Source organism: Pan troglodytes, chromosome 15, assembly GCF_028858775.2.
Source record: "Pan troglodytes isolate AG18354 chromosome 15, NHGRI_mPanTro3-v2.0_pri, whole genome shotgun sequence".
NCBI classification, from domain to species: domain Eukaryota; kingdom Metazoa; phylum Chordata; class Mammalia; order Primates; family Hominidae; genus Pan; species Pan troglodytes.
This window is the reverse complement of record NC_072413.2, coordinates 31,903,235-31,931,126: the sequence shown is the minus strand read 5'-3', so window position 1 is coordinate 31,931,126 and position 27,892 is coordinate 31,903,235. Positions and strand designations below refer to the sequence as shown.

The 27,892-nt window shown below is 38.8% G+C and overlaps 1 protein-coding gene across 14 annotated transcripts in view; it reads right to left on the bottom strand.

The window, feature by feature from the left end:
* Positions 1 to 27,892, bottom strand: part of NPAS3 (neuronal PAS domain protein 3) — an 868,305-nt gene that overhangs the window by 111,599 nt on the left and 728,814 nt on the right. For all 14 annotated transcript variants that reach the window (XM_009427633.5, XM_054666461.2, XM_054666466.2 and 11 more), the window contains one exon: positions 14,877 to 15,051. In XM_009427633.5, the coding sequence (XP_009425908.4) occupies positions 14,877 to 15,051 (175 nt within the window). The remainder of the gene's footprint in view (positions 1 to 14,876; positions 15,052 to 27,892) is intronic.

The following is a 27,892-nucleotide window of genomic DNA, read 5'->3' as shown; positions in this document are numbered from 1 at the left end:
TCCACATCCCACAATTTCACAATATAAACTCTCAGCAAAGGCCCAAATACCAGCAATTCTTTTCTGTAATTCTGTTGGTGGTGTGGGCATAAAATATAGCTGCTGGTGAATAACTCTTAAATGGAACTGGGCTTCACCCAGATTGACAACTGTCTGATTGTTTATGTTTTTAAAATGTGCTTATCAAAACCATGTAGGATTGATGGGTGTTTTTTGATGAAGTTATGTTTTTGCAACAGACTTAATTTAGGACTAAGGTTAAGGCTTAGGATAAATGAGTGCATTAGATGATTAAAGCACATTCGTCTTGTGGGACATTTAAATCATTTATTTATGACACTTAAAAACAAGCTAGGAAAGAAAGCACCATGGGCTTAACAAATCTTTTTTTTTTTTTTTAACAAATGTTAAACTAAAAATAATGACTTTTTTAATGGAACTCCAAAATATGCCAGTTTACTGAATATCCAGAGGCAGAATCAAATATGCAGTGGAGTAAACATGATGAAAAATATTAGAATTAAAATTTTCAACACAATATATGCATGTATACATACCCGTCTCCTTCTTCCAAAATGCTTTTTAATTGAAATGACTCTTGTATTTGAGAAACTAGGGTTTCTGCCTCTCTTTAACATGTTCTCTTTTATTTTAAATAGTAGAAGATTTTCTGACAGTATAGGAATTTGGACTATTGTACTGCACTGTACTCTGTATGATAAAATACCTTGTCAGGAGTGACTGGATGGCTCAGGGGATTGGTAATGGGATATATAGAGCCTTTCACCTGTAGGTCATTGGCTTGAATTTTGTCCAGGTTGGCAGTGACTAAAAGTCACTAACATCTCATGACTGCTTGGTGGCCTATGTGAAATGAGTTTCTTAATTTATTTATTTAAGTCCATATATAGTACCTATGGCCAGGGCATTTGGGCATCTCTCTTGCTTTTACTGATGCATTCCACCAGATCTACACTCATTTTAGTTCTCAAGATTAGTGATGAACTGAAGTCCTCCTACACGAAATAAATTGATTCACATAAAGTTCAAACCAATACCGAGTACCGCCACACCATTCTCCAGCACAGACCGGAACGCCGCACGAAAGCTGATTCGATAGTAAAGGAGCCATGGGTTGCGGAGACCCAGTGTCCAATTCTGGCTTGCTTAGTCTTTCAGGGTACATAACCCACGTTGTGGCTGTGGTCATATCACAGTGGCCCAGCCAGATAAAAAGAGAAAATATCGGTCAAGCACGTCATATACACTATTCATCAGCTAAATTATTGGGTTATAACCAGAACACATTTTAATAGGCCGGGCTAGAAGCTGCGAACCCTTGGAGACTAACATCAAGGTCTATTCTAAAGTGGAGCTGGCCAGCCTCCAAGCTAGCCTTAGAAAAAGGGAAGTCAGCAGGTGTATCTTGGTGTGCTGAAGCTAGGAGCAGTGGGATGGACCTCTGAGAATAAGCATTATGCATCTCTGTGAAACTGTAAGAAAACTGAGCATACAAAAAATGTGAATCTGCAAAACAGAAATTGTATATTATAGAGGTTAGGGAGAGGTAAATTATCAGTTTCCAGAAGAGCATTTCCTCTTCAGCGGAGTCTACAAAAGGGCCTCATGTAGGGTGTATGTGTGTATCTGTGGGTATGTCTGTGGGTCTGTGTTTTTTCAGAAGCATATCTTTTGGGTACTACGATTTGTGTAGAATTCGGACCCTTTAAGTGAGGTAACTGGAGCACTGTGTCAGTGAAGCCCAAATTTAAGCTGTTCGTGCCTAGATGCCAATTTCCTATCACCTAACCCCTGGCCACCCTTTCCATTAGGAATAAACTTGGTAACAAGAGGATGCTTAGTTCAACAGAATTTATAATAATACTAACTGAACACTGACTCTGTGCCGTACTACTGTTTTAAGCATTTTGTATGTATTAAACTCATTATACTCTTATAAGACGTGTTAATATGTTAATTCATTTGAAGATAAAACCAACAGGTGATCATTCCTACATTATTCTCCAATCTAGACCAGAGGGCTACAAATTTATCATGGGAAAACTGAGGCACATATAAGTTAATTCACTTGCTCAAGGTCACATACATAGTGAGTGACAGAGTCAGGAGGTGAACACAACATGGGCTGTCTGGTTCTAAGGCCCTACGTACTACGTATTTGTACCTGATACAGAGCTAGCTTAAGGGGTATGTCCTCAAATGTCGGTCAGGATTGTCATCTTCACATACAGTAACTCTCAATTATTAGGGTAACCTGCAAGTTAACCAGACTGCAGATTTTAAAAGTCTATAATATAGGCAGTGCAATTTAACTGAATTCCTACAAATCAGATAGAACAACCTAGTAACTGATTACCACCACTGCACTGCCCTGGGCAGCCGTAATCATATCTTTGCACCAAAATCTACTGCTGTATTGTTATCATGGATGGAAAAACCAGAGACTTCCGTGCTCTGCCTGTGTAAATGAAGAATAGGTAGGATGGGGTGGAAAAGAGATGTGACAGCCTTCAGATCAAAGCCTAGGGCTGCACTAAAAACTTGGAACTTGGAGTTGACAGGTCTTGTCTTAAAACTTCTTTGCAGTTAATTACTAGATTCATCTAGGAGCTCACTTTTGGGAAAGCTTGAAGTACACCCTGAGGTCTGACGAGAAACCTTTGGGAGATTTACCAAATGAACTGGAAAATTTAGCCTCTGAATAGAATGGCCCATCTGTGACTCTGCTTGCATTGGGTGGGTCTTGAAAGAAGAGAGTGGCATGGGTGGGGGAAGGTGGCATCCAGCTAGCAGAAACAAGATCATGTACAGTGCTTAATCATGTGCTTTCGGGGTATTAGTAAGAGTTTCTCTTAAAAAAAAAAGTTTCCCACAGTCAAACACATTGGGAAAGGCTAGTTTCAAAACATAGGTTTATTGATCTTACATGAATTTCAAATTTTTACTAAGCTAACATTCATTGTCAATTTCCAGTGAGAACACGTGCTACCAAGTTTTTTCCTTTGCCGTTTAACTGGGGAACTCTCTTTCTGGGCAAGGGTTGAAAAACTACCTATTGGGTACTATGCTTACCACCTAGGTGATGGGATCATTTGTACACCAAACCTCAGTGACATGCAATTTATGCATGTAACCTGCACATGTACCCTCTGAACCTAAAATTAGAGTTGGAAAAAAAAAGTTCATCTTGCAGAGCAGTTATGAGGAGGAATATATTTTGGAAGTGCTGTATTAGACTTTACAACAGCTGTGCATTTTAGAAAGCAGAGAAGACCAAGTGGTTCATTACAAACTGATACATAGATTTACCTAGCGTGTATAAAATGGAGACCTCTATTAACTGAATCTTTCTACAGAAAATTTTTTGACTCCTGTTGGGAGGTGGTTTATGTGGCTACAGGTTCCGGGAGAGCAGAGACATTTTTGGTAACTACCCCATCCCAGAATCTAGGACAAAGCCTGGTGCATGCATTCATAATAAATTAAATGAGTAAAGAATAAATGAAAGAATGAATGAATGTTTTGTGTATCTAAACTATAGACATGCAAGTATGTTTTTACATGTGAAATGTAAAATTTCCCGTTCTGTGAAATGGGAAGTATTTTCCTAAATATTGGTCAAATTTTAAATTCACTTTTAAGTTACCAACTAAGTTTCTACCTAATTTTGACTAACAGTAATTCGGGCAATCAATTGACACTTTTGATTTCCCTCTAACATCAACCCCTGCTGTGTCTAATAAAGAGATGGCTGGACACAGGAGAGTAAGTGGAGTTTAAATTCTTTCTGTTGACATGAGTTTTATGAATGTTCTTGTTAGTGTTTTTATTTGGAGAGGATGCCCTCTGACGAGTGAGAGGCACTGGCTAGCAGACTGATATTTTACCAAAGACATACACTATACTTGAATAAAATGTAGAGAAACAGCTTTGAACTCTAAGCATATTTACATATTAATAGTTCATGATCAATAGCATATGTAATTTTGTAATTTTCAAAATTTTTCCATATTTTATTACCAGTTGATTAAAAAAAGTGACAGTGGACAGACGGCATCATCGATTCCAGTCATGTGTGAAAGCTTAAGACCTCCACAGTTTCTAGAGCGTTAATAATTAGCTCCTGGCTACAGACTGACCACAGGCATATTTCTGTCTTTTTCTAAATGTTATCTTAATTCCAAATCATCATTTCTTCCTTTGTAAGGCCTCCCAAAAATGTTTCTTCTCAAGGTCTATTCACTCACTTCTGGATTATAGAAATACTCTCTTAAATGACTTTTTTTGTTTGTTTGTTTCTGGTCTTCTCTGTTCAACCCATCCTGTACATTTTTATAAAAATAAATGAGCCAGTATCAAGGCCAGTGAACATAAGTTTCCTATGTTATAGGGAAGACTACTCAAATAGAGCTGCCTGGGAAGGGTGGCGAGCATCCCTAGCTGCTGGTGGTCTCAGGCGCAGGGGTTGGACAGCTGTTTTAGAGAAGCACACTGGAGGAAGGGTTAAGTATGGGGGCTCTGGTGCCAGCCTGCTTGGGTTCAAATTCTAGACCCTCTACCTACTATCTGTATGACTTTTACAATTTTAAAAAACTGTTCTTTTCTTAGGCCTCTCATCTGTAAAATGGGAAAAATAATAACATCTTCAATAGTGTTTTGTGAGAAATAAATGAGGTGATGCATATAATGGGTTTAGCAAAGTGCCTGACACGTGGTGAGTAGTCAATGAGTAATGGCAATTGCATTGCCTAACGGATTCAGGAATTCTTGGGTACTCATAAAATATGATCCTCAAGGAAGGTTCCTTCTAAACTTTTTTGTATTTATAAGTAATAAAATAATGTTTTCATTAGGTCACTGCTCTCTTCAATGAGTCATACTCAGAACTTAGCACACAGATCTTAGATTCTTTACCCTGGCACCCCAGCTCCTCCCTGATCTGGGCCCATTCTGGACAAGCCCGCACCTTTGCCTCAGTGAGGAAGACAGGGCTCCTTCCTGCCTCCCAAATGCAGCATGCTCACTCCCACTGTGCTACTGGGATGAGTCTCCTGGGAGATCACCTCTACCTTTTGGCTCTTAGGTTGGTTTTCATGCAGGCCATGTAGGTCATCCCTCCTCATCAAGGCCAGCCTGCAATCATTGAGCTGCTCACTGATTTCTTTACCATATTTATGCCACAATTGAGGATAGCAGCACTATCTCCTCCTTCCTTCTCTAGTTGTCGACTATGTATAAATAGTCTATGATAATAATCTGTTTCCTAATGGAAGATGTCACATCTACCTCTCCTGTTCTCTATAAGCACATAGCAAAGTGCTTACAATAAAAACATGGCCTGAGTTCAAACCCTGGGTCCAGTGTCTGCTCTGGTGTGGGGGCAAGTTCTTCACCATCTCTAACCTTGGTGTAGGGTCATTTTGAAAAATAAATTACTCATAAATGCCCATTCCTGTAGCTGGAACATAGAGGAAAAGATAATGAAAGCTATTAATATATCATTAATGTTATCAGAATATTTGCAACAAGTTATACTTTGAGTAGACAAAGCTAAAAGCATCAGTACCATTTTCCAAAGTTAGAATTTTCTGAATTTCAGTTAGTTAGTGAAATCTGCTCTGTATAAATGGAAGGGAGGCTGTTTGGGGTACCTCTCACTCAGGACACTCCTACAGAGCCAGAAAAAGCAACAGGCAGAGGGACTAGCATTTCTGTGAACCTATCATGCAGCAGGAGCAGTGTTAGGCAATTTTTAGGCTAATTAAACAAATGAACAAAAACAAACCCTTGATAACATCCATCAGTCCCTGATAATCATGGTCTTGATATGTTTGGGCATGTCAAAGCAATGTGTTCCTAAATAAGCAATATTTCTGGGCTACTAATTTTAGGGTTGCAGTTTTAAGCCTGAGATAGCTCGGCCAAGACTGCTAGCAGCGGCAGTGTGTGCTATGATGCTATCCTACTTACGCACCGTAGTGTCCTGATCCTCATTACCACGCTCCCGCATTGTGTTACTCATCTGTCCCCCTCATGTGATGGTCCGCTCCTGGGAGGTGGGGAGCCTCGTCATTATTTCCTTGGTGTTTTTTATGTCTGACACGTCGTGGACATTCAATCAATGGTTGTTGAATAATCTACACAATCCCTGTTAGCAAGTGGGTCTGAATCGTGAATGAAAATTCATTCTAGTTAATAACAACTAGAGAAAAGATACAAGTTTTTCCCTCAAGCTAATTCTTCTACTAATAGAAGACGGGCAGTGTTTCCCATGGGCCCCAAGAAACCATGATTGTGTTTCATGAGCAGATCCCTCCAGTGGGACACGTCCACCTCCTGATGAACACCATTGCTCTGCTCTGCCTGCTCTTTTCATCTCACACCTGCCTTGGAAGACTGGCTCTGAAAGGAAGAGCCTGGAGAAACTGCACGGAATCTGGCCCAGTGTTGGCCGACACAGAGCAGAGTCCAAGTGTACACGGGTGATGTTGGCTGTGATCCTGGCTGGGGAGGCATATGGCTGATGCAGACCAAGTGACTTAGGGTTGAACTGTGCCTATAATGTATTCAGATGCTACTTACTGATCACTGTGGTATGAGTTTAAATGCAAGAATGAGAGCAAAGAGGCTGGGTGTGGCGGCTTATGCCTATAATCCTAGCACTTTGGGAGGCCGAGGCGGGCAGATCACCTGAGGTCAGGAGTTCAAGACCAGCCTGGCCAACACGGTGAAACCCCATCTCTAATTATCTAGGTGTGGTGGTGTGCACCTATAGTCCCAGCTACTTGGAAGGCTGAGGCAGGAGAATCACTTGAGCCCGAGAGATGGAGGTTGTAGTGAGCCGAGATTGTGCCACTGCACTCCAGCCTGGGCGGCAGAGCGAGACTCCATCTCAAAAAAATAAAAAGAAATAATGAAAGCAAAGAAAAGGATTAGATAGATTAGATTATTTTAGTTCTAAGTAAGAGACTATGTTAAAAAAAAAAAAACCCACAGCACAATGAAATACGTGCATAAGAGGATAGTTACGTTTCTCTCTGAACTTCAGAATCCCCTTGGAGAAAATTCCTCTGGTTCAATTCCTACCAGGGACCTATCTTCTTTTTCCATCTAGTTCCTAGGCTTCCCACCTGCTGCAACCCTAATATTGTACCCTTTCCTCTAATCTTGGCCACAAAACTAACCTGTGAAGCTTGGGGTGAGCCACTTAGAATTTCCATCACTTTTTCCTCCAGCTGTAAGACAAGGATAACACACTGACCTGCCTCAGAGGGATGCGGTGTGAATTAACTCCTGTAATTAGTGGTTTCTGTGCTCTGCATACACCAAGAGGATATGAATGCCAACCATTATCACAGTGGCCTGGGTAAGCGTTGTTGCTAAAGCTATACTTGGGAATAACTGTTGGCAAAGAGCTGACAACTGGAAGTTGCAAACTTTACACAGAAGCAATATTTCCAGTATTTTCCCCAAGCAATCATGAGTAAATTGCTCACTAGGGGTGGAAATGGTTTCCAGCCAGTTCTGCCTCTTCTGATCTGTGCACCCTGCAAAGCTCAGTCAATGCTAGGTAACTGATCCTTCATAAGTCTGCTGTTTAGTGCAGATGAAGAATTCAGAATGGTATAATTTGGACAGGGATGAAATTTCTGTGCAGTGGAATGTATTAAAAGCAAATAACTTGTACTTTGTTCAAGGCAAGAGCTATAGAAATAGAATTTATAATTTTTAATTATCCAATGACAAAGACGGCCCCCTTTTTTTTTTTTGAAATGAGGAAAAACAGGTCATAATTAACAGCTTGTCTTGGGTTTCATTGTAGAAACTTGCAAAATACATCCCTATCACTATTGGCAAAGAGAAGTCAAAATTATGACCTAGAAAGCTATATGAAAAAACTGTTAAAAATAATGGGTTTAAAAAATTGATTTCCTAAACCTTCAATAGAAGATTTGGAAAAAGAATGCTGCATATAAACTGAGAGAACCTACTGTATATTTTGATAAGAGGCCTGTGCTTCTATTATTGAACAAAACATTTGCTACCCTGCAAATATCACTGTATTAATTTATATAAAAGCTGTATTTTTTTTCTGAGTTGTAACCACTGTGATTTAAATTTTGAAAGAGAAAGTTAGTTAGTTTCAGAATGGCATGCAGAACTGTGCCAAGATCCAACATCTTCTCTGGGAACAAAAGGGAGGCCGCCCTTCTGTAGCTAGTTGCGTCATCAACGTGTGGGTCAAGGAATTAGGTCCCAAAGGATTCCTGGGGTTGCAGCTGTGCCTTCTGGGAGCTGGCCTGGAAGGGTGGAGCTCAGCTATTGGGCCAGGAGAGCCTAGTGGGAAGGAGAGATTTTACTTTAGCTCCCTCAGGCAAGATTCTAAAAGTACAGTTTGCTTTGCAAATGTTCTCATTTTACACACAAGCACACCAAAGTGTGAACACACACAAATTAAGGTGATAAGTATGCCTAGGCCTTGCATACCAGAAAAAAGCAATGGAGAACATTTTTCCCTTCTGTGGCAGTTCCAGGGGATCTTGTTTAGCTTAGCTGGGGATAAAGGTGACATTTAAAAATAGCCTACTTCGCTCATGAAAAAATGGTACTGCATCAAGGTAGCTTTTTTGAGGCAAAAGAATCATTCTAGGTTTGGCAAGGTAGTCCTTGTAAGAGCACTGGCTTGCTTTTGGAGTGCACCCATCATCTTCATTTCAGGATTGGCAAGAAGGTAAGTTCTTAATGATGACATAGTTAAGAAACACAGATAATTTTGGATAAAAGCTGTGTTTATGCCTAAATGATGATCTCTTTGGGTTACACAAAAGGATTACTAGTGAGGCTGCTTTCTGACTGCTAGATTTGCCGCATACAGGCACAGCTGGGTATTAACAGAAGTCAGACCGATTTGGGGGACTCGTGAACTTGTCCCGATCATTGCTACAGCCCCAGTAGGAATGCATTTTAAATCAATCCATCAGAGATCACTATGGTAGTTTATCTGATGGATTTATCTTTGCCTATAGTATATGAATATGGAAAGAAATTAAATGTGTGTTTACAGTTTGATAAACATTCATCATAAATTATACATTTTAATTTCATTTATTAGTTGGGGACTATGGAAAGCAGGAATTTCATTGCATACAAACTGCCATTCAGATTGAAGGATTAGCAGTTTCCTGAAAAGGTACAGTAATTGTCCAAACAAATTCCATTTCTATGTTAAGTTAGTCACTACACTGTTTGTTTGTATTCAGAATTTTGGAAAGGCAAAAGTAGCATACTACTCATCCTACTGACTACACTCTTTGTCACTTACCCTTCCAATAGCTCTAACTCTGTCATTAAGTATAAATCTAGTGTGAATGAACTTTCTATCATTTGACACTTTGTATGAATGCTGTACTCACCATGTGAATTTTGAGCCCTATTTATGTATAAAAGAACTTGGTCCAATCTTTTAGTATTAGCCTGCTGAGCAGTCTCCATGATATTATCTCACCATAAAATGACTCCAAAAATCTCAGTTATTAATGGGATTAATGGTGATAACATAATTCCAGAAAGTTGCTACTCTATATGTAGATATATTGGCAATAAAAATCAGTCACTGTATGCCTTTCCCCAATAGGGGATCTCTCACTTTTCCCTGATTTTTAAAGGCTTCAGATCAATAACTGGAGTGACATTATTAACAGCTCCCTCAACACCTTGGCCAGCGCTAATATTAAATCCATTACACCTTCTGTTTGACATTTGCAGTACAGCAGAAAGTGCTGTAGATACAGTCACATTGTCTGGGGACTGGGGTTGGATGTGGGGTTAGTAAGATGGTTTCCCTTGCCTAACTTCTAAATTCAGTTCATTGATAGAAATCTTGACCCAATACAAAAAAATCCCTTCACAACAATATACCAGATGGTAAATAATTCACCCATAGAAGTACAAGTATATGTCATATCCAAGCAGTTTTTTTATACAAAATATTGATCCGATCCTCAGATAAATTTTTACGTTCTTTATGGTTATTCCTAGACATTTGTTCATCTAATTATACTGCTTACTGTGAAAATCATCTAATGATGTCAGAGGAATTGAGCTCCTGTTTCTGTAGAATTAGGAGTAGTTAGCAATTTACCATAGCACAGAGGCATAAGTTGAAACGGAAGTTTATTTCCATTCAGGCAAGTACTCTACTGTTTCCATTTTGCTGGCCTTAAAAACATTCGGGACATAGCGTAAGTATAATAGCATAAAAATCATACTACTATAATGATGATCCTAATGCCACAAAACAGGCTAGATTTTGCCTGAAAATTTAGACAAAACATGATAACCCATATTTTACACAACCAATGGGTTAGCCATGCAGCTGTAGTTATTCATCATCCAAAGTACTGCCTCATGCATTTTGCTAAATTGTCTAAATCCTGGTACAGTATTGATTTTCCCCTCTATGAACTCACACCCACCCAAAAAGCCACAGGAGCCCCTTGCCCTGGCTGAGTTCTCTCTGAAGCAGGATCCAGGCATGTTCTTCCTGACAGGGGTCCTACAGAAGAAACTGATCACTCGCTGGTGGGAAGCAAACCACTGGAGACAGAAAGGGAATTTTATCTTAGAGAAACATGAAAATGAAAAAGCTAGTTACCAGAAGTATATACATTACAATCTTATTTTAGAAAGAAATACAAAAAACCCCACCAAACACATACATACCTACATACACAGGAACAGAAACTAAATCTAGGAGGGTACGTAGTGCATATATATGAATAATGGTTATTTCTAGATAGTGGGATGGTGGTGGTCTTTACTCCTTTTTCCCTGAATTCTCTGAATTTTTCACAATGGGCCTGAATTAATTTTATAATTGGAAAAAATAAAGCTGTTTACTAAGAAGGAAGAAGGAGTAAAACACAACACTTTTACAGCCTAATATAGAGAATATTACTATTTGCCTTCAACATAGGAAGAGTTTTAAAGTTCCTCCAGGATTTCTTGAGAGCTGCTTTTCTGTTTGTTTACTAAGCATTTAAAAGGCATGGCACTGAAATTTAAGAAAAAGATGAGGATAGTACTCATAATCCCAAGATGGCAGAATCATTAAGAGTAATAATGAAAAGGCACAAGTAGATCTGCAAAAAGAAAACCCTCCAAATGCCATTGGTCAGAGGTTCTGTGCTCCTCATACTGCGGGAGCCTGCAGGACAGCAAAGGGCAGTCTCTTCCAAAATGTTCCAATCAACCCCTAAATAGGCACTCTCGGACTTTATAACATTTTAAACAAGGCCACTCATTTATCTTTTGCCTGACTTAAGATTTCTCTGAGATAATACATTGACTAAACTGTTAAAAAATGTGCATACATAGAAAATATTTATTTGGGTGTGCTGTACAATCAATGGATCTTTTTTTCTCCTCCATTATCCTGAGGCTGAGTCAGGACAAGACAATCTCAGGGCTGGCAGTTCAAAGAGACAGAATTCCTATTGTGGCATAGTATCACTGCCTCTTAGGCTGGCTTAGTCACTTATTTCCTTTTATTATAATGCCAAATGTTATTTAGATTTCAGTCATTTAGTAATGCTACACTGAACACATCAGGGCTTCTGAAAAATTCCATACCTTCTAGTCCTTTCATTTTCATAATAACCATATATCAATATCCCTTTCCCAACTAAATTACACCACTGTTTAAAAAAGAATCTGTGTTTTATCAGAGTTTAAGAGATTATGATGCAATGAACAACAGTCTTCAAAAATGTTCCTTCATGTTAGTTATTAAGAATTAGGAAATCTTGTTAAAATTCTTTCAGCTTTTAAGAAACATAAGCAGCTTTGTGATGTAGTGCCTGACATGAACTTTTTAAGTAATTCCCTTGGAGCCATCATCTGCATTAGTGAAGATATTTCATTTAAGGTAGCACCCTACACTGCTTTTCAGTATTTGAGCAGTCAATCTAATTGCTTTTTTAAGCCCCAGATAGAAAATAACCAACACTGCAGACTTTGAAGGTTAAGGTAGCTTAACGTTCTCTACTGGTGAGAGTCACATTCACCATCAAGGAAGAGGGCCTCTTCTTATGCGAGTGTAGCTAATGAGCCCAAGTCAAGTGATGTGGAAGGCAGAGTTTTCAATCTCACTAGCAAGGATGGCTAAAGGATGGCTGGTGAAGGCAGGGGAAGGAAACCTAAGTAAATTTATAGTATCTTTCAATCACACTTCAATGTTAAATGATAGAGTACCTTTAAAGGAGAGAGTTAACAGTTGAAGGAGATATATATTCTACTACAGTCTAGAAGTAATAATCTGTAAGAACTGTGTTCTACTAGTGTACCTAGGGTTATTTTATGCATGCTAGGGCTTCATAGAAGGCATGGGACTTATGAGAGTTCTTATATTGACATATTTATTTGGGCTTGCTGTTGTATTTAGACTCTAGCCTAGGATACTCTAGCAGAACTGGTTTACAGGCTGTGGATTTTTTTTTTCTCCCAAAGTCTCACTGTCAACATGTATTTGGGGAGACATCAAACTCAGTATGAATTGACAGGATGATCTAGCTTCCAAGAAGACCAAATTTAACCTTAGGCTGCATTAAGAGAAGTATAGTAGCCTATCCTGAGAAAGGTGACAGTTCCTCTGCTTTGCACTAATCAGAATATATCTAGAGGGCTGTGCTATTCTCTTCACCATATTTTTAGAGGGTTCTCTGCAAACTGAAGCACAGCCAGGGCAGGATGGTGAGGCTTTTAGGAACACGCCATTGAATAAGGGTTGTGAATTAGCACTGTTTGACCTGGAAAGGAGAAGGATGACAGGAGGATCTGATGTAATTGACTTCACATGTATGAGAAGCTAGGATAGGGAAGAAGGAGTAAATCAGAAATGTCCCAGAGGGCAGACCTTGGATCAGTGGGAAGTTGCAGCGAAGCAGATTTGGGCTCCATATCAGGCATAACTAACTACGAGAACTACTCAACAAGGGAGTGGGCAGCCTTGCAAGTTCATGAGCTTCCTATCAGGGCAGAATCTAGCAGAGACTGGAAAGGTTGCCTGCTGGTTTTGCTGTAGAGATTTGGCTGCGTATGTTGGAGGTTGGATAAAAGGATCATGAAGATCCTTTCAAACTTGAGCATTTGTGATTCAAGGAAACAAACTTTTCCAAGACCTTCCCTCATACAAAGGCTTAGAAACTTAAATTCTTTCATGCTGCATGTTTGAGTCATGAGGAAGAGGTTCTCCAACATCAGGATGAAAGAGTAGAAAACCGTTTGCATGTGCTGTTTCTCAAATATGCCCAGATATGAACATTCTATTGACTAAAAAATAGTTCCAGTTATCTCACTGACATATCTGCTCAGTAAAGTCAGTGAGTTATGGTATAAGAATATATCACTTCCCCACCTGAACAAAAGTATTTTCATTTTTAAAAGGTAAAGAATAATCTTAAATATTCTCTTTTCTCATGTGTGGGGCTCACTGGAGAAGGATGATCACCAATGCTAAGAATAATGAATGCCCTAGAAACTACAGTTAACTTCAGTGAGGAAAATGGATTGGTTCTTAAAATACTTCCAAGAGTCAAATGTGTTTGTTTGTTTGTTTGTTTTCCCCTTCTGTGTGAGAAAACATATCGTGATTACTTCTAGGCAGGCCAAATTATTGTCTTCGAAGTATGTTGAGTTATTTTAATGTTAATCTTAACATAGGTTTTTCTATTTTTCTTGCTAATAAAATGCTTTTGTATTACGAATCTATTTTAAAACAACAGATCAAGTAAAGTACAAGCATCTTTGAAGAGTGAAAAAATAATTTTCCAAGTAAGCAAATACAACTTTGCACTTCAAATCAGGCCTTGATTCATTAAAAAATCTTAAACTTCTCATGAGAAAAATTAACATTTAAACCACTGCTGCTTGGCCAAGCACTCCACCACACAAGAATATGAAATATCTCCTCTAAAAAAGTACAAAAAGGACAAAACCACAAATGTGGAACTTCAATTAATTTAAAGCCCCAATCAGCAAAGAATAAATCCTTCGCAGATCTAATTACCAGCGCTCTCAGAAGACCCAGGCCGACCAGCCAATCTTCCCCGTGTTTGAACAGCTTGATGAACTAGGGGACTGATGGATATCAAGTCATTTTGTTTAATTTATAAATGGATTTTCCCCTAATACTTAAATTATCATCAGTACAACACAATGAAAATGGGAACATTCTGAATGCAAAGTCTATAAGAGTCCTGGAAGGAATCCCAATGAGGAATGTCACCTCTGTTCATTCCTCTATACAATTGATCTAATTAAATACTGAGGGTAGAAAGGCAGTTTAAAATGTAGCCATTTCTGTTTTCTTTTTAGCCTTAATTTATCTGTTCACATCTTTCAAGTACCTTCTGATGCTTTAAAAAAATAAAGAAACCAAGATTTCTACAAGTCCCTGATACTTTTAATTCTCCACGAGCTACTATTTGGAATGCCTCTGCCATAGATGTTGCTGAATAATAAATAAACGCATTACATTTAGCCATGGTAACAATAAAATGAAGAGGGTATTCCAAATCGGAAGCTTTTCCCTCTAGTAATTTGAAAGAGCAACTAAAAGAACTAGTACCTTCTACATGTATTGTTCAACTGAAATTAGATCTCTGGATTATACTTATTAAAATGTCTCCTTATTTTCAGATCTCTTCCTTATTTAATTACTGCATGGGACTGGAAGCTGCATGGAATTGTTAAATACCCTTAGACCTATTTATAGTCTCTTCACATGGGTAACTTGAGCACACTCATTTGGCAAAGGTCCTGCCCACCAACCCACACATCGGGTTTGCAATTCCCACCTGGCTCGGGGGTCTCCGACTGAGAGGAGGAAGATGCTGAGCTGGCTCCGTCCTCAGCAGTGCCCTGTGACAGGAGACCCCGCCCAGGGGGGAGCTTCATGCCCAGCTGCTCAGCCATCTCCACGTGATCTCCGGGGTGGACATAGTCAAAGACACTGCTGCCTGTCAGCTCCACCTAGAGGGCGAGAGAAAGGGTGGGAAGGAAAGACATTATATAGGCTTCTCCATTTTCAAATTCAACACAGTGATTCAGATTCTGAGTAGAAAAGAAAATACATTCAGGTCCCAGAAACAATCCTGGTTCTGTCTTCATCTTCAAATACTTAAGAATTCTTCATCTTCAAATACTTAAGAATTGAATTCTTGAGGTGAAAGAGAAAGATTTTTTCACATGTATTTATTTAGCAATTGTTAAGCTCAGTTTTTTTTTTCCCCTCACACACTGTTGTTGTTTGCATAAAGCCAAACATTCTGTGAAATGTGGACGAGTCTGCCTTGCATTCAGCTGTTTTATCCACGCATCATCAAATACTTGCGTGTTTGGTGTCAACCAGATGATTGACTGAATTCTACAGTTTTCTTATTGAGAAGTTTGGGTTTTGGATAGGAACAGCTATAGAAACAGCCAGAGATAGCAGTCGAGTGTTTTCCTTAAAATACACAGATTTCCAAGATGTGTTTTTATACATATCATCTGATTTCCATGTAAATTTAAATGTAAGAAGGGCTGCTTACAAATATATGCAAAGGCATAATGTTTTCATTAAAAATTACTCATTAGCTCTGTAATCATATGAGGGATTTTCCATATAAAAGAGGTCAGCTGGGGTCTGAAGCAGCCATATTTTTTTTCTGCTGCAATCAGCTTGTTTTGCCTTCAATCTAATAGGATACATAGTACAAATCTCCTTGAAGGCTTTTTAAAAAATGTTTTATTTTGTATACTCTTTGAATCAGGCTAACTCTAAAGGCAGAGAATGAATATCAAATATCAGAACTGTTTCAGCCTGAAATAGAGGCAATGACTATTTTAATGCTGTCAGGCATGACCCCTGCGTCTGAGTTGTGCGCTGTCTGAAGGGGCAGAAGTTGCTGGTAAGGACTGGCCTTACCTCTGTACTCCTCTAATGCTCTAAGTTTTATCTCCTAAGAATAGTGGTAATGCTCTACATTACATGTACATACAACAGGGAGAGATATGTCAGCAAGAGGACAAGCAAAAGCTCTTTCCCAGGTCACTAATGGGTTTCCCGGTCCTCCGGAGTGCAATGGTTGCAGGCCAGCTATGACGTACCATGGAAGCTGCCAGAGCTTCAGACTGTCACAAGTTTCTTGGTGGATATTTACCTAGAACCCCTGCCTACCTCACTTCCCTTTCCAGGATAATTTCCAGCATCGCTCCAGATTCCACTTGCGTGCCTGCACCCTTTCATGTCAAGAGGGAAGACTGGCGGTGGAAAAACTGTCACAGAGACTGTAATACTCAGAGCAATTCTTGTCCCCAGAATTCCAAGTCCCGGTAATATGATCACATCTACTCCCAGACTCCATTTGATTAACATCTTAACAGGCTGCAGATCTTCCACATCTATCAGTTAACATAGGTATAGTCAGAAAAACAGGAGGCTAAATTCAGTTTGGTTAATAGCTATTCCTGAAAAAGACTCGCATAACTTTTACAGAAAATTAGGCATTTTTCTCTTGCTATTAAATTGCACTCTCCTCCTGTATCACCCAACCACTGACTATATCATTTTACAATCCCCATTTCCTCCATTTGGTATTGTTACAGAGCGTAAATCGGGATTCACAGTGATCAGCTCTTACCCTCTGGGAGGGGGGGATTACATGGAAATAATCCCTTTAATGTGCGCCTTGCCTCTAAGCACTTCACACAGTAATAAATGGGTAAACTGACTTTGAGCAATTAAGAAATTAAATGAAACTAATAAAATGTGTGTTTTAATATTTCTTGATGGTTATTTTGTTTGGAGATTAGTGAATATGAGGAATTCACTCTCGTTTTGCATGGAGTCCAATTGTAGCACTTTCATAAATATTTCTGTCACTTTTCTCAAACTAATTTTTTCCTTTAATACTTCAATGTGCCTTTTGGCACGGACCATAGATTGTGATAGGATGACAACACAAATGGCAGATAAAATAGATTTTTTTAGGGGAGCTGGTTATTGAATATTCATGTAAGCCAGTCTTATAGAGAGCAGAAATAGGCCACTCTCTCCACATCCTGATTTGCTTGGATGTGCAGATACTTCCTTCCTATACAATAATGTCCGGAGTATGGCACATCTAGGGCAAGACTGAGTCTTGATGTGCCACAGAGCACTAGGGCACGGTGAGGACTTTTTCTCCCTGTGGCCTCATGGGATTTCCCACCAACATACCTCAAAGCTTAATGATGAGGGCGAGGTGGGCACTGGGAGTTTGACACTATCACAGTGGTTATATGTATACTGTAGTTAAGGCCGCACAGTGTGGAGGAATGCCCCACTACTTGGACTCATAACCTGACTTCAAGACCAGAATCTTCCTCCTCAGTTGTGTGACCTTGGACAATTAATTTAACCTCCCTGGACTTCAGTTTCCTCTTCTAAAAGTGGCAGCATTGCTGCTCTGCAGGGCCCTAGGAGAACCATTCACAGTGACTTCCACATGGATGCTCCCCTGGAGTTGTGTTCCTTGGGAATGGTGCCAGGCTGTGGCCCTGAGAGCTGGGAAGAAGACAAGACTTGGTCTACCTGCCTCTCAGCCTAATTTTGAACCTCTAGTGAAACTATGCAGAAGAAATCACTTTGTGAGAAATAAGCACCAAAAACATGTCTTGTTGTTGTTGCTGTTTGGTGGATCAGGATGAATGACATGAAGAAATGTATATTATTGTGTAATTTTGTGTCCCACTTTGGCACATCATTTTAGTCAGCAGGGGGTGATACATGCTTTCAGCCTTAACAATAACAATACTGGCAGTTATCTACTATGTGCAAAAAGTACTAATTTTTGTGCTTTGCTTTGATTAATCCTCGTAACAATCTTTTGAACTGGTATGATCATGTCCAGTTTACAAAAGAACCTGAATACTGGAAAAGGCCAAGGGTGGAAACAGAATTTGGTTCAGAGCCCACTTGACCTATTACCTCTCAGGTAGTAGCACTGGCAGCCATAGAGGCTAAGCAGAGACCTCTGAGTTCCCCTGTGCTTCAGCCTTGCTTTATTCAGGAAAGAACACTGAACACCATGAAGGGAGGAGGCTGAGGGCAGGCAGCCTGCCAATCCCCTGGAGCTGGAGATGCTTTGCCATTGAACTCTTTGGCCAAAAGGAGGCACTAAAGGAGGTGTACTAAACCAAAACAGAGGTAGGATTAGACAAAGGTCAACTTATATATGCACCTGAGTCATCATCATCGTTATCATCACATCTTACATGTATCTAACACTTTCAACATTCCTCATACTGCTTTGACTTCATTTCATTTAAATTTTAGAGCCAGAAGACACCTTAAAAACCATCTATTAATACCTCCTTATTTAATGGGGAAAAGCCCTACAGTCCCGAGAAGTTAAAATGCATGTTCAAGTTTACCCAGCTGTTTAGTGGTAGAAACAGGGCTGTAAGCCCAACTGTCTAATTCTCAGTCCACCACTTTTCCCACTAAACCCTTGTCTGATTTTTTTTTTCTCTCTCTTATGGATACTCACCAGGTGAGACAGACTAGAACTCATGTTTCCTGCTACTAAATTCTGTGCCTCAAAATAGACTACAGACAGCAAGACGGAGAATTTTTTGCTTGATGAACAGACATTACTTCATGTTAGCTTCAGGTTGGAAAAATAAATAGAGCTCCAATCCAATGCTAATTAGGTACCTTTAAATCTTCTGTTACCACCTCTTCCAAAACATGTGCCTGCTGAGAGCTAGGACTAGTCTATTATGTTTAGTAGGTATATTATAAACATTTTGTTGAATGAATAAAGAATGGATATTTGCGCCTGAAAAAAAATTTCTTTTACTTGTACTTGATTTGGAAAAGTTTAAGTTGGTTCTTTTATGTTACTATAATGGCATTGTAATAATAACATTATTTATTCCTTAAAATGTATTATAATATAGCATCATAATCTATTTATTTGCAGTAAGTCCTTGAGTTTAGCTGAGGATGGGATTGTATAAGTGCCGGGAAGGGACAGGTTTTAAGAAACTCTTTAAGAGAATAGTGTCCGTCTTTCATAACCCACTTGTTTCCAATCTACGGCAAAACTCTGTTTAACTGGTTAGTTTCCAGTGTTCACACGCTTTTGTCTTCATTATTTGAACTGTAACATAGTTCCATAAAAATTAATACTTCTTAACTATCCCTTCAAATCACCAATAGTAGAAATTTAGAGAAATTTCATTTTATATTAATTATTGGTCCTGTCTTCAATCCTTAATTATGATCGAATGGAAAAGTAGAGCTTTCCCCCCTCCAATAATGTGTTCTTCTGATTGAGAACTTCAAAAATCCATGTTCTGTTTATGAAACTCAAGATAACAGACCCATTGATCTTTGAATTGTTTCTCTAGTAGCAGAAGAAGAAGGAAGCATGACTGTTTCCAACTTCACCCACTTGGTCTAACTTTACTCCAGCTGAATGACTCTGGAAGAGAACTTACTGTCTCACGTTGCTTAGTGTATTACAGAACAGCTGAGAATGCATCAGGGGAAGCAGATAGATAGGCAACAAGTAATAAATAATCACATCCAGAAACAGCATTTTGTTTAAACTCTTTTTTTCCTGCCTTTCCCTGCCCAATGTTACCATAGATTCCTCCAGGACCAGCCATAGTCACTAGTGCCATCCAGAATATCCTATAGTCAAGCTAAACCACACAGCCTTTGTCAAATTTATTTCACATTCTGTTAGCTTGCATGTAATTTGCACACTAGACACAGCTGATTTGGTAACTCTGAAGTTTCCCGGAAAAAAATGTAAATATATTATACAGTGGTTTGAGTTGACTTTTCCATGTCAGGTCATTGTACCCTGCTGGTAGATAGGATGGGGGGGCTAATTTGTCTTTTCATACATCAAGCAAGCATGTCAATAGCCTTTGCTTGCTCCCCTGGAGTGAGCAATACTTTTTAACTACAGTGATGTACTAACAGTGCAACTCATTGAATTCAGTGCTTCTTTGATTGAAGGGGTTTGGTGCAGATGAGGAGCAGGCAGTGATCTTGTAAGTTATTAAGAGAATGCTTAGATAAAGAAAGGCCATACATCTATTTTCAAGATATTTCTTTCTTTTAGAATATTTCAGTCTTAGGAACAATATAAAGTTGATTTTTATCAATAGAAAGGGTCATTTAAAACCTACTCTTTAAGGTAGAATGTCATAAACCTTTTGTAAGGCTGATATTAAAAAATACTTTGAGGGCATTGAGGTTACCACAAGGGCTCTTAGTTAATCTCTTTCTCAGGAGTCCTTCTGCATCCAGGCCCCACTCCCTTAGGGAGTGCTAGCAATATCTGAATAAAAGGTCATTCCTGAGAGAGGACTCTGTTTGTGGTAAGTGGCTTGGAAACTAAATTCCCAGGTGAGGCCTTCAGATCTAGCAAGAGACCCTGACATCCTGGTTAGAAAATCCTGAGCCAGGATCAGGTGGAAGTTCTATCTCACCACAGCAGGTCAGGATTTGTAGTTTTTTTTTTTTTTTTTTTTTGGGGGGGGGGGGTCACATTTATATTATTGAAGGATAATAAAGTGAGAATAAAATATAATAAGATATGATAGCTTGATTAGCATAGGTTTTCTTTGGATTTACCGGTATCTTAATGCCATCTTCATAACTTCCTACATATTGCAGAACTCCACTGAATATTTATGAACTGTTTTGACAGAAACTTGATGTTCTTTACTGCTCTGTCTCATTCTATGTATTTGCTGACTTATCTGAAGAAAAACGCATAAAAGCATTGGGTCTGTTACAGAAATACGTGTATAAATTAGTAGAACAAGAAGAAAGGTTCTATATCAGAATGATGAGATAGAATGAAAAATCCTTCCTGTGTCATCAAATAAGAACACGAATCCACTCTCTTTTTACAGATATGTTAACAGAGGCTTCCCTTAGAAGAATTTTAGCTAAAAGATACCACATCATGTGTTTATTTTATCTTCAAAAATAAACATTTTGGGTCCCATGGGAATCCATTAAGTACGTTTTTTGTTGTACGTACATTTTTCTATCACCCCGGGAGTGCCTGACTTGAAAATTGCAACCGCAGCACCCAAAGAGACACTGCATATGGGAGGCTGAGGCAGGAGAATCGCTGGAGCCTGGGAGGCCGAGGTTGCAGTGAGCTGAGATCACGACATTGCACTCCAGCCTGGGCGACAAGAGTGAGACTCTGTCTCAAAAACAAACAAAAGCAAACAAAAAACCCCAAAAAACAAACAACAACAAAAACAAGAGATACTGCATAACCAGTTCTGAACTTTAAGATGTGCCAGAAGATAATTCCAGGGGATCAGTGGGTCTCCTAGTTCTCAGAGAAGAAAAAGAAAAAAGCAGACTGTCGGGGAAATAGAGTCAAAGAGGAAATAAAGAAGAAAATGCAGCTACTAATTGAGACATGGGCCCAGTTATTTGGAAGTGAGCATGTTTAAATACTTCTAGAAATAGCGTGTGTATAAAACAGGTCCACAAACTCTTTGAAGATCTCCCCCATTTTTGTTGTTTAAGGATAAATGATACGCTGCATTTCATTTTTTCTTGTAATCTTAGATCAGGTATACCTCCATCACACCATACTGTGCAAGCAGTGGTTTTAGAACAGTATTCATGTGTCAATATCCTTTTCTTTTCCTTAAGAGACATCAGTTAAAAGAAGAACCTAGAGAATGCCTTAATACTGAGGGGATATTACATCACAGGAATGAGCCCAGGGATTTGTGAAAGTGACTAAACCAAGAAATTTTAAAACCTTGTTTTACAAGGTTCCCATAGTTTTGAATTTTTCAAGCGTCTGTAGGGGAGAAAAGGCCAACTTTTTAGTATTTATCACAGTGCTGAGAAGGAAAAAGGATGCTGTTAGAGGTTACATCATAGTAAAAAGTGAAACGATGCCAAGAAAGAAACATTAACAATCTTAAAAGTAACTGAAGTCGGTTTCTTTTTTTCTGGAGATCAAATGAATAGTAAGATGTCACTTTCAAAGCTTCTTCATTACCTTGGTGGTAAGGAGACCAATCAACATAAAATACTTGATATTGGCATAGTTAATCCATTATCCTCAAAATTTACATGTTTCAGTATTTGTCATTTAAAGCTGGATACATGTTGAGATGAGTGTTATGCATAGCCGGACTTCAGTATCAATACGTCTCAATTTTTGTTATTGTTTTCATAGTGAATTTTGTCCTCCTTCTTTGATTGCATGAACAAGAAAGAGTGGAAAATGCTTGTAAGATTGAAATTTAAATATTTCCCTGATTCCAAACAGCCATTTTATTTTATCTTGAGACAGGGTCTCGCCCTGTCACCCAGGTTGGAGTGCAGTGGCATGATCTCAGCTCTCTGCAACCTCCGCCTCCTGGGCTCAAGCGATCCTCCGGTCTCAGCCTCTGGAGTAGTTGGGATTATAGGTATTGAGCCACTGTGCCTGGCTAATTTTTTTGTATTTTTAGTAGAGACGGGGTTTTGCCGTGTTGGCCAGGCTGGTCTCAAACTGCTGGCCTCAAGTGATCGGCCTGCCTCAAGGTCCCAAAGTGCTGGGATTACAGGCATGCGCCACCTCGCCAGCCCAGCTCTTATATTTTAAAGAAAGGTAACTGGGTTAGGAAAACCATAATAATTCTGGGGATGATTTTTTCCATTTGTATTATGAAAGCTACAAAGTAATTTTATTCTGGTCACAGTAAAATAATGTGGTTTATATGACTAAAACCTTAGATATGCTTAATGCACCCATATAACAATTACACATCCAAATAATAATAAATAATAAAATGCACAAATCATACAATTAGTCGTTCCTGAGTGTTTTCAAAGGGGCTACTGTATGGTGGAAGATCAGCAACAGTGGTTCTCACCAGGAGTTGAGTCACAATGTTTAAGAGTGATACTGTTGCGCGAAAAAACAATAGCAAAACCAGAAAGATTTAACAAAGATAATTTCTTTGTAGACCTCAAGAAATCTTTAAGAGAAAGCAAAACCAAAGGAGGATCTTGTTCGGATTGGCGCATCATGTCAATGCTATTGCAGCTGTGTTTGAAACAACTGGCTCTCCTTCTCCATATCACCATGAGGGGGTCTTTAAAAATCTTATCTAATGGGTTGATAGGTACAGTAAACCACCATGGCACACGTTTACCTACGTAAACTGCACATCCTGTACATGTACCCCAGAACTTAAAATTAAAAAAAAAAATCTTGGAAAACCACAAAGTATACTAAAATATTTATTTTAGCCACTGTAGAATATAGGTGGTTAGCCCATGTTAAGAAATTATTTGGGGAGTTAATCCAATAGGAGAACAAGAAGGAATAAAATTATTCATGCCATGATTAACCACTGACCCTCCCGAATACCATGTGTGCACCATGGCCATGGTGTATAATTTGTTTCTTGTGAATTACCATAAGAAAAAGGCCTAATATACTGCTATTTTATTTTGGTTATTGTAACTACTAACTGTGGTAGGGTTTGAGGTTATCTTCTATGAAAGCAAGTCAATACCCTAAACACTCTCTAGGTGCTATTTTAAAGGAATAAGTTAAATTCACAACTGTTTAATAACAGACTGAGTTAGTCTTGGATAGAGAATGTAAATAGAACTGGCAAGTAGAAAAAAATGGGTCAAAAGAAATGGCTCATTCCAGAGGCTAAAATCCTGTATATCTTAGGGTATTTTGAGAGGACTATGGTGGCGGTGAGGGAGCAAACCCTTTTGAGAACCTGATAGGTTCTATGTCTTGTCTCACCAGAACAATGCTGTAATCACACACATGTAATCTGGCATTTTATTTCAGGAGTTTCAGGCACCTTTGCTGTTTATCCAGGAATAGTCTCTAGAGCTATGCTGCCCCATATGGAAGGCACGAGTCAGGTGTTGCTACTGAGTGCTTGGAATGTGGCTGCTCTGATTCGTAATATGCTATAAGTATACATTACATTACCACCAGGTTTTAAATACTTTGTACAAAAATATAAAGAATGCAAACTGTCATGTTTTATACTGATTGCATGTTAAAATAATATTTTAGATATGTGAAATTGAATAATCATTAAAATTCTTCTCACTTGTTTTTACTTTTTAAAATGCGGCTACTAGGAAAATTTAAAATTACCCATGTGGGTTTGCAATATGTTTCTGTTGAACAGTGATGCTCTAGAAGCAAGAATCCTTGGAGTAGAACATGAAAATGACATGAAAGGGAAGAGGTATACGATAGTAAAAGATAACAGAAATAAAGAAATGTCTATGGAATAAAAGAACTGAACTAGTACATTTAATTAGTCAATCATATATTTATCTATCATTTATTCCCTGTAACACATTGCATTTGGGATTTTAGGAATTAATTAAAAGAAACATAGAAACTCAGCACCTGCCCCCAAGTAGCTTACAGTCCACTTTGGAGAGATGAGAAAAACACATACAAAGTCAAATAATATGAGAAAAATATATGACAACGCAATGTAGTAGATGAATAATTTTTGACAAGACTACTGTAGATCAGTGCTTCTCAAATTTCTCCAGATCCTTTAGGATTTCCTTAAAATGCAGCATGGGCTCCCAGAGATTCTGGCTCCAGAGATCTGGGGTAGGGGCCAACATTCTGCAATTTTGGGAAGCTCCTGGGTGATGCTGAACCTGCTAGTTCACGATGCACACTTTGAGTAGCACTAGTATGTCTGCACCCAGAGGTGGTTGTGAACCAAAAGTATCTGGGACAGCAACTCCCATTCTGACTCCTCACAGAGAAAAGAATGAGAAAGGACAGGTGGCTTGGATGAAAAGATAGGAGCAATCCAGGACACAAGAGGGTTTTAACTGCACTGGAGCTTATAAGAGCAGGGGTGGTGTATTACACTCTTCTTGGATTAAGCCTAGGATGTTGGGGAAGCATTAGGCAGAGGCTCACTAAACACTAAGTGATTGATTTAGGCCCTAAAGAGATAGATCCATGCTAGTGTTCATTAACTGTTTTCCCCTTCCTTTTAAAATATTAAAGAACAGAACAGGTTCAAGTAATCATTTATAGGAAATGTCGTATCTCATTTTTCTTCTCAAGTTGGTACCACAAGGACAATTGTCTCACTGTAGACTTAGGCCTAGATAATTGGCACACTTTGAGCTAACTTCTTATCCTACACATTTAAGCCCTGGACCCATGATTTTTATCTCATTTGTTCCTGTATATGCCACACCGGAATGATCTCAGTTTATGGTGGATGATTTTTTTTTTTTCCCGGTAGGTGAACACAAAACCCATGGTGTATTTTGGAATTTTAATTAATTAATTAATTAGAGACAGGATTTGCTCTGTTAACCACACTTTGGAATTATTTTTTCTGAGGTTTAATTCAGAAGAATTTATTTGTAAATCTTTTTAAGCAGTGGGTTTGAATGTCAACTTTTTAAAAAACTTCCAAAATTATTTAAAAAATTTTTTGTGGCCACATAGTAAATGCATATATTCATGGGGTACATGAGATGTTTTGATACAGGCATGCAATGTGGAATGAGCATATCACAGAGAATGGGGTTTCAATTCCCTCAAACATTTATCCTTTGAGTTACAAACAATGCAATTACTGAATGTCACCTTTTACGGAAAAGGTCTGTTCAAAGTCATCATGTTTTGTTTTTTTTTTTTAATCACACTTTAAGTTCTGGGATACATGTGCAGAACATGCAGGTTTGTTGTATAGGTATACACGTGCCATGGTGGTTTGCTGCACCCATCAACACATCATCTACATTAAGTATTTTTCCTAATGCTATCCCTCCCCTAGCCCCCGACCCCCTGGCAGTCCTGGGTGTGTGATGTTCCCCTCCCTGTGTCCATGTGTTCTCATTGTTCAATCCCACTTATGAGAGAAGATGCAGTCCCTGCAAAGGACATGAACTCATCCTTTTTATGGCTGCATAGTATTCCATGGTGTATATGTGCCATATTTTCTTTATCCTGCCTATCGTCGACAGGCATTTGGGATGGTTCCAAGTCTTTGCTATTGTGAATAGTGCTGCAGTAAACATATGTGTGCATGTGTCTTTATAGTAGAATGATTTATAATCCTCTGGGTATATACCCAGTAATGGGATGGCTGGGTCAAATGGTATTTCTGGTTCTAGATCCTTGAGGAATTGCCACACTGTCTTCCACAATGGTTGAACTAGTTTACACTCCCACCAACAGTGTAAAAGCGTTCCTATCTCCACATCCTCACTAGGATCTGTTGTTTCCTGACTTTTTAATAATCGCCATTCTAACTGGTGTGAGATGGTATCTCATTGTGGTTTTGATTTGCATTTCTCTGATGGCCAGTGATGTTGAGCCTTTTTTCATATGTTTGTTGGCCACATAAATGTCTTCTTTTGATAATTGTCTGTTTATATCCTTTGCCTACTTTTTGATGGGGTTTTTTCTTATAAATTTGTTTGAGTTCCTTGTAGATTCTGGATATTAGCCCTTTGTTAGATGGACAGATTGCAAAAATTTTCTCCCATTCTGTAGATTGCCTGTTCACTCTGATAGTTTCTTTTGCTGTGCAGAAGCTCTTTAGTTTAATTGGATCCCATTTGTCAATTTTGGCTTTTGTTGCCATTGCTTTTGGTGTTTTAGTCATGAAGTCTTTGCCCATGCCTATGTCCTGAATGGTATTGCCTAAGTTTTCTTCTAGGGTTTTTATGGTTTTAGGTCTTACGTTTAAGTCTTTAATCCATCTCGAGTTAATTTTTGTATAAGGTGTAAGGAAAGGGTCCAGTTTCAGTTTTCTGCATATGGCTAGCCAGTTTTCTCAACACCGTTTGTTAAATAGGGAATCCTTTCCCCATTGCTTGCTTTTGTCAGGTTTGTCAAATATCAGATGGTTGTAGATATGCAGCGTTATTTCTGAGGCCACTGTTCTGTTCCAGTGGTCTGTATGTCTGTTTTGGCACCAGTACCACACTGTTTTGATTACTGTAGCATTGTAGTATAGTTCGAAGTCAGGTGGCATGATGTCTCCAGCTTTGTTCTTTTTGCTTAGGATTGTCTTGGCTATAAAGGCTCTTTTTTGGGATAGAGACACGAAAACCCCTTCAAAAAAATCAATGAATCCAGGAGCTGTTTTTTTTTTTAAAAGATTAACAAAACAGACCACTAGCCAGACTGATAAAGAGGAAAAGAGAGAAGAATCAAATAGACACAATAAAAAATGGTAAATGGGATATCACCACTGATCCCACAGAAATACAAACTACCATCAGACAATAAACACCTCTATGCAAATAAAATAGAAAATCTAGAAGAAATGGATACATTCCTGGACACATACACCCTCCCAAGACTAAACCAGGAAGAAGTAGAATCCCTGAATAGACCAATAACAAGTTCTGAAATTGAGGCAGTAATTAATAGCCTACCAACTAAAAAAACCCCAGAACCAGATGGATTCATAGCTGAATTCTACCAGAGGTACAAACAGGAGCCCGTACCATTCCTTCTGAAACTGTTCCAAACAATAGAAAGAGAGACTCCTCCCTAACTCATCTTGATACCAAAACCTGGCAGAGACACAACAAAAAAAGAAACTTTCAGGCCTATATCCCTGATGAACATTGATTTGAAAATCCTCAGTAAGATACTGGCAAACCGAATCCAGCAGCACATCAAAAAGCTTATCCACCAAGATCAAGCTGGCTTCATCCCTGGGATGCAAGGCTGGTTCAACATACGCAAATCAATAAACATAATCCATCACATAAACAGAACCAATGACAAAAACCTCATGATTATCTCAACAG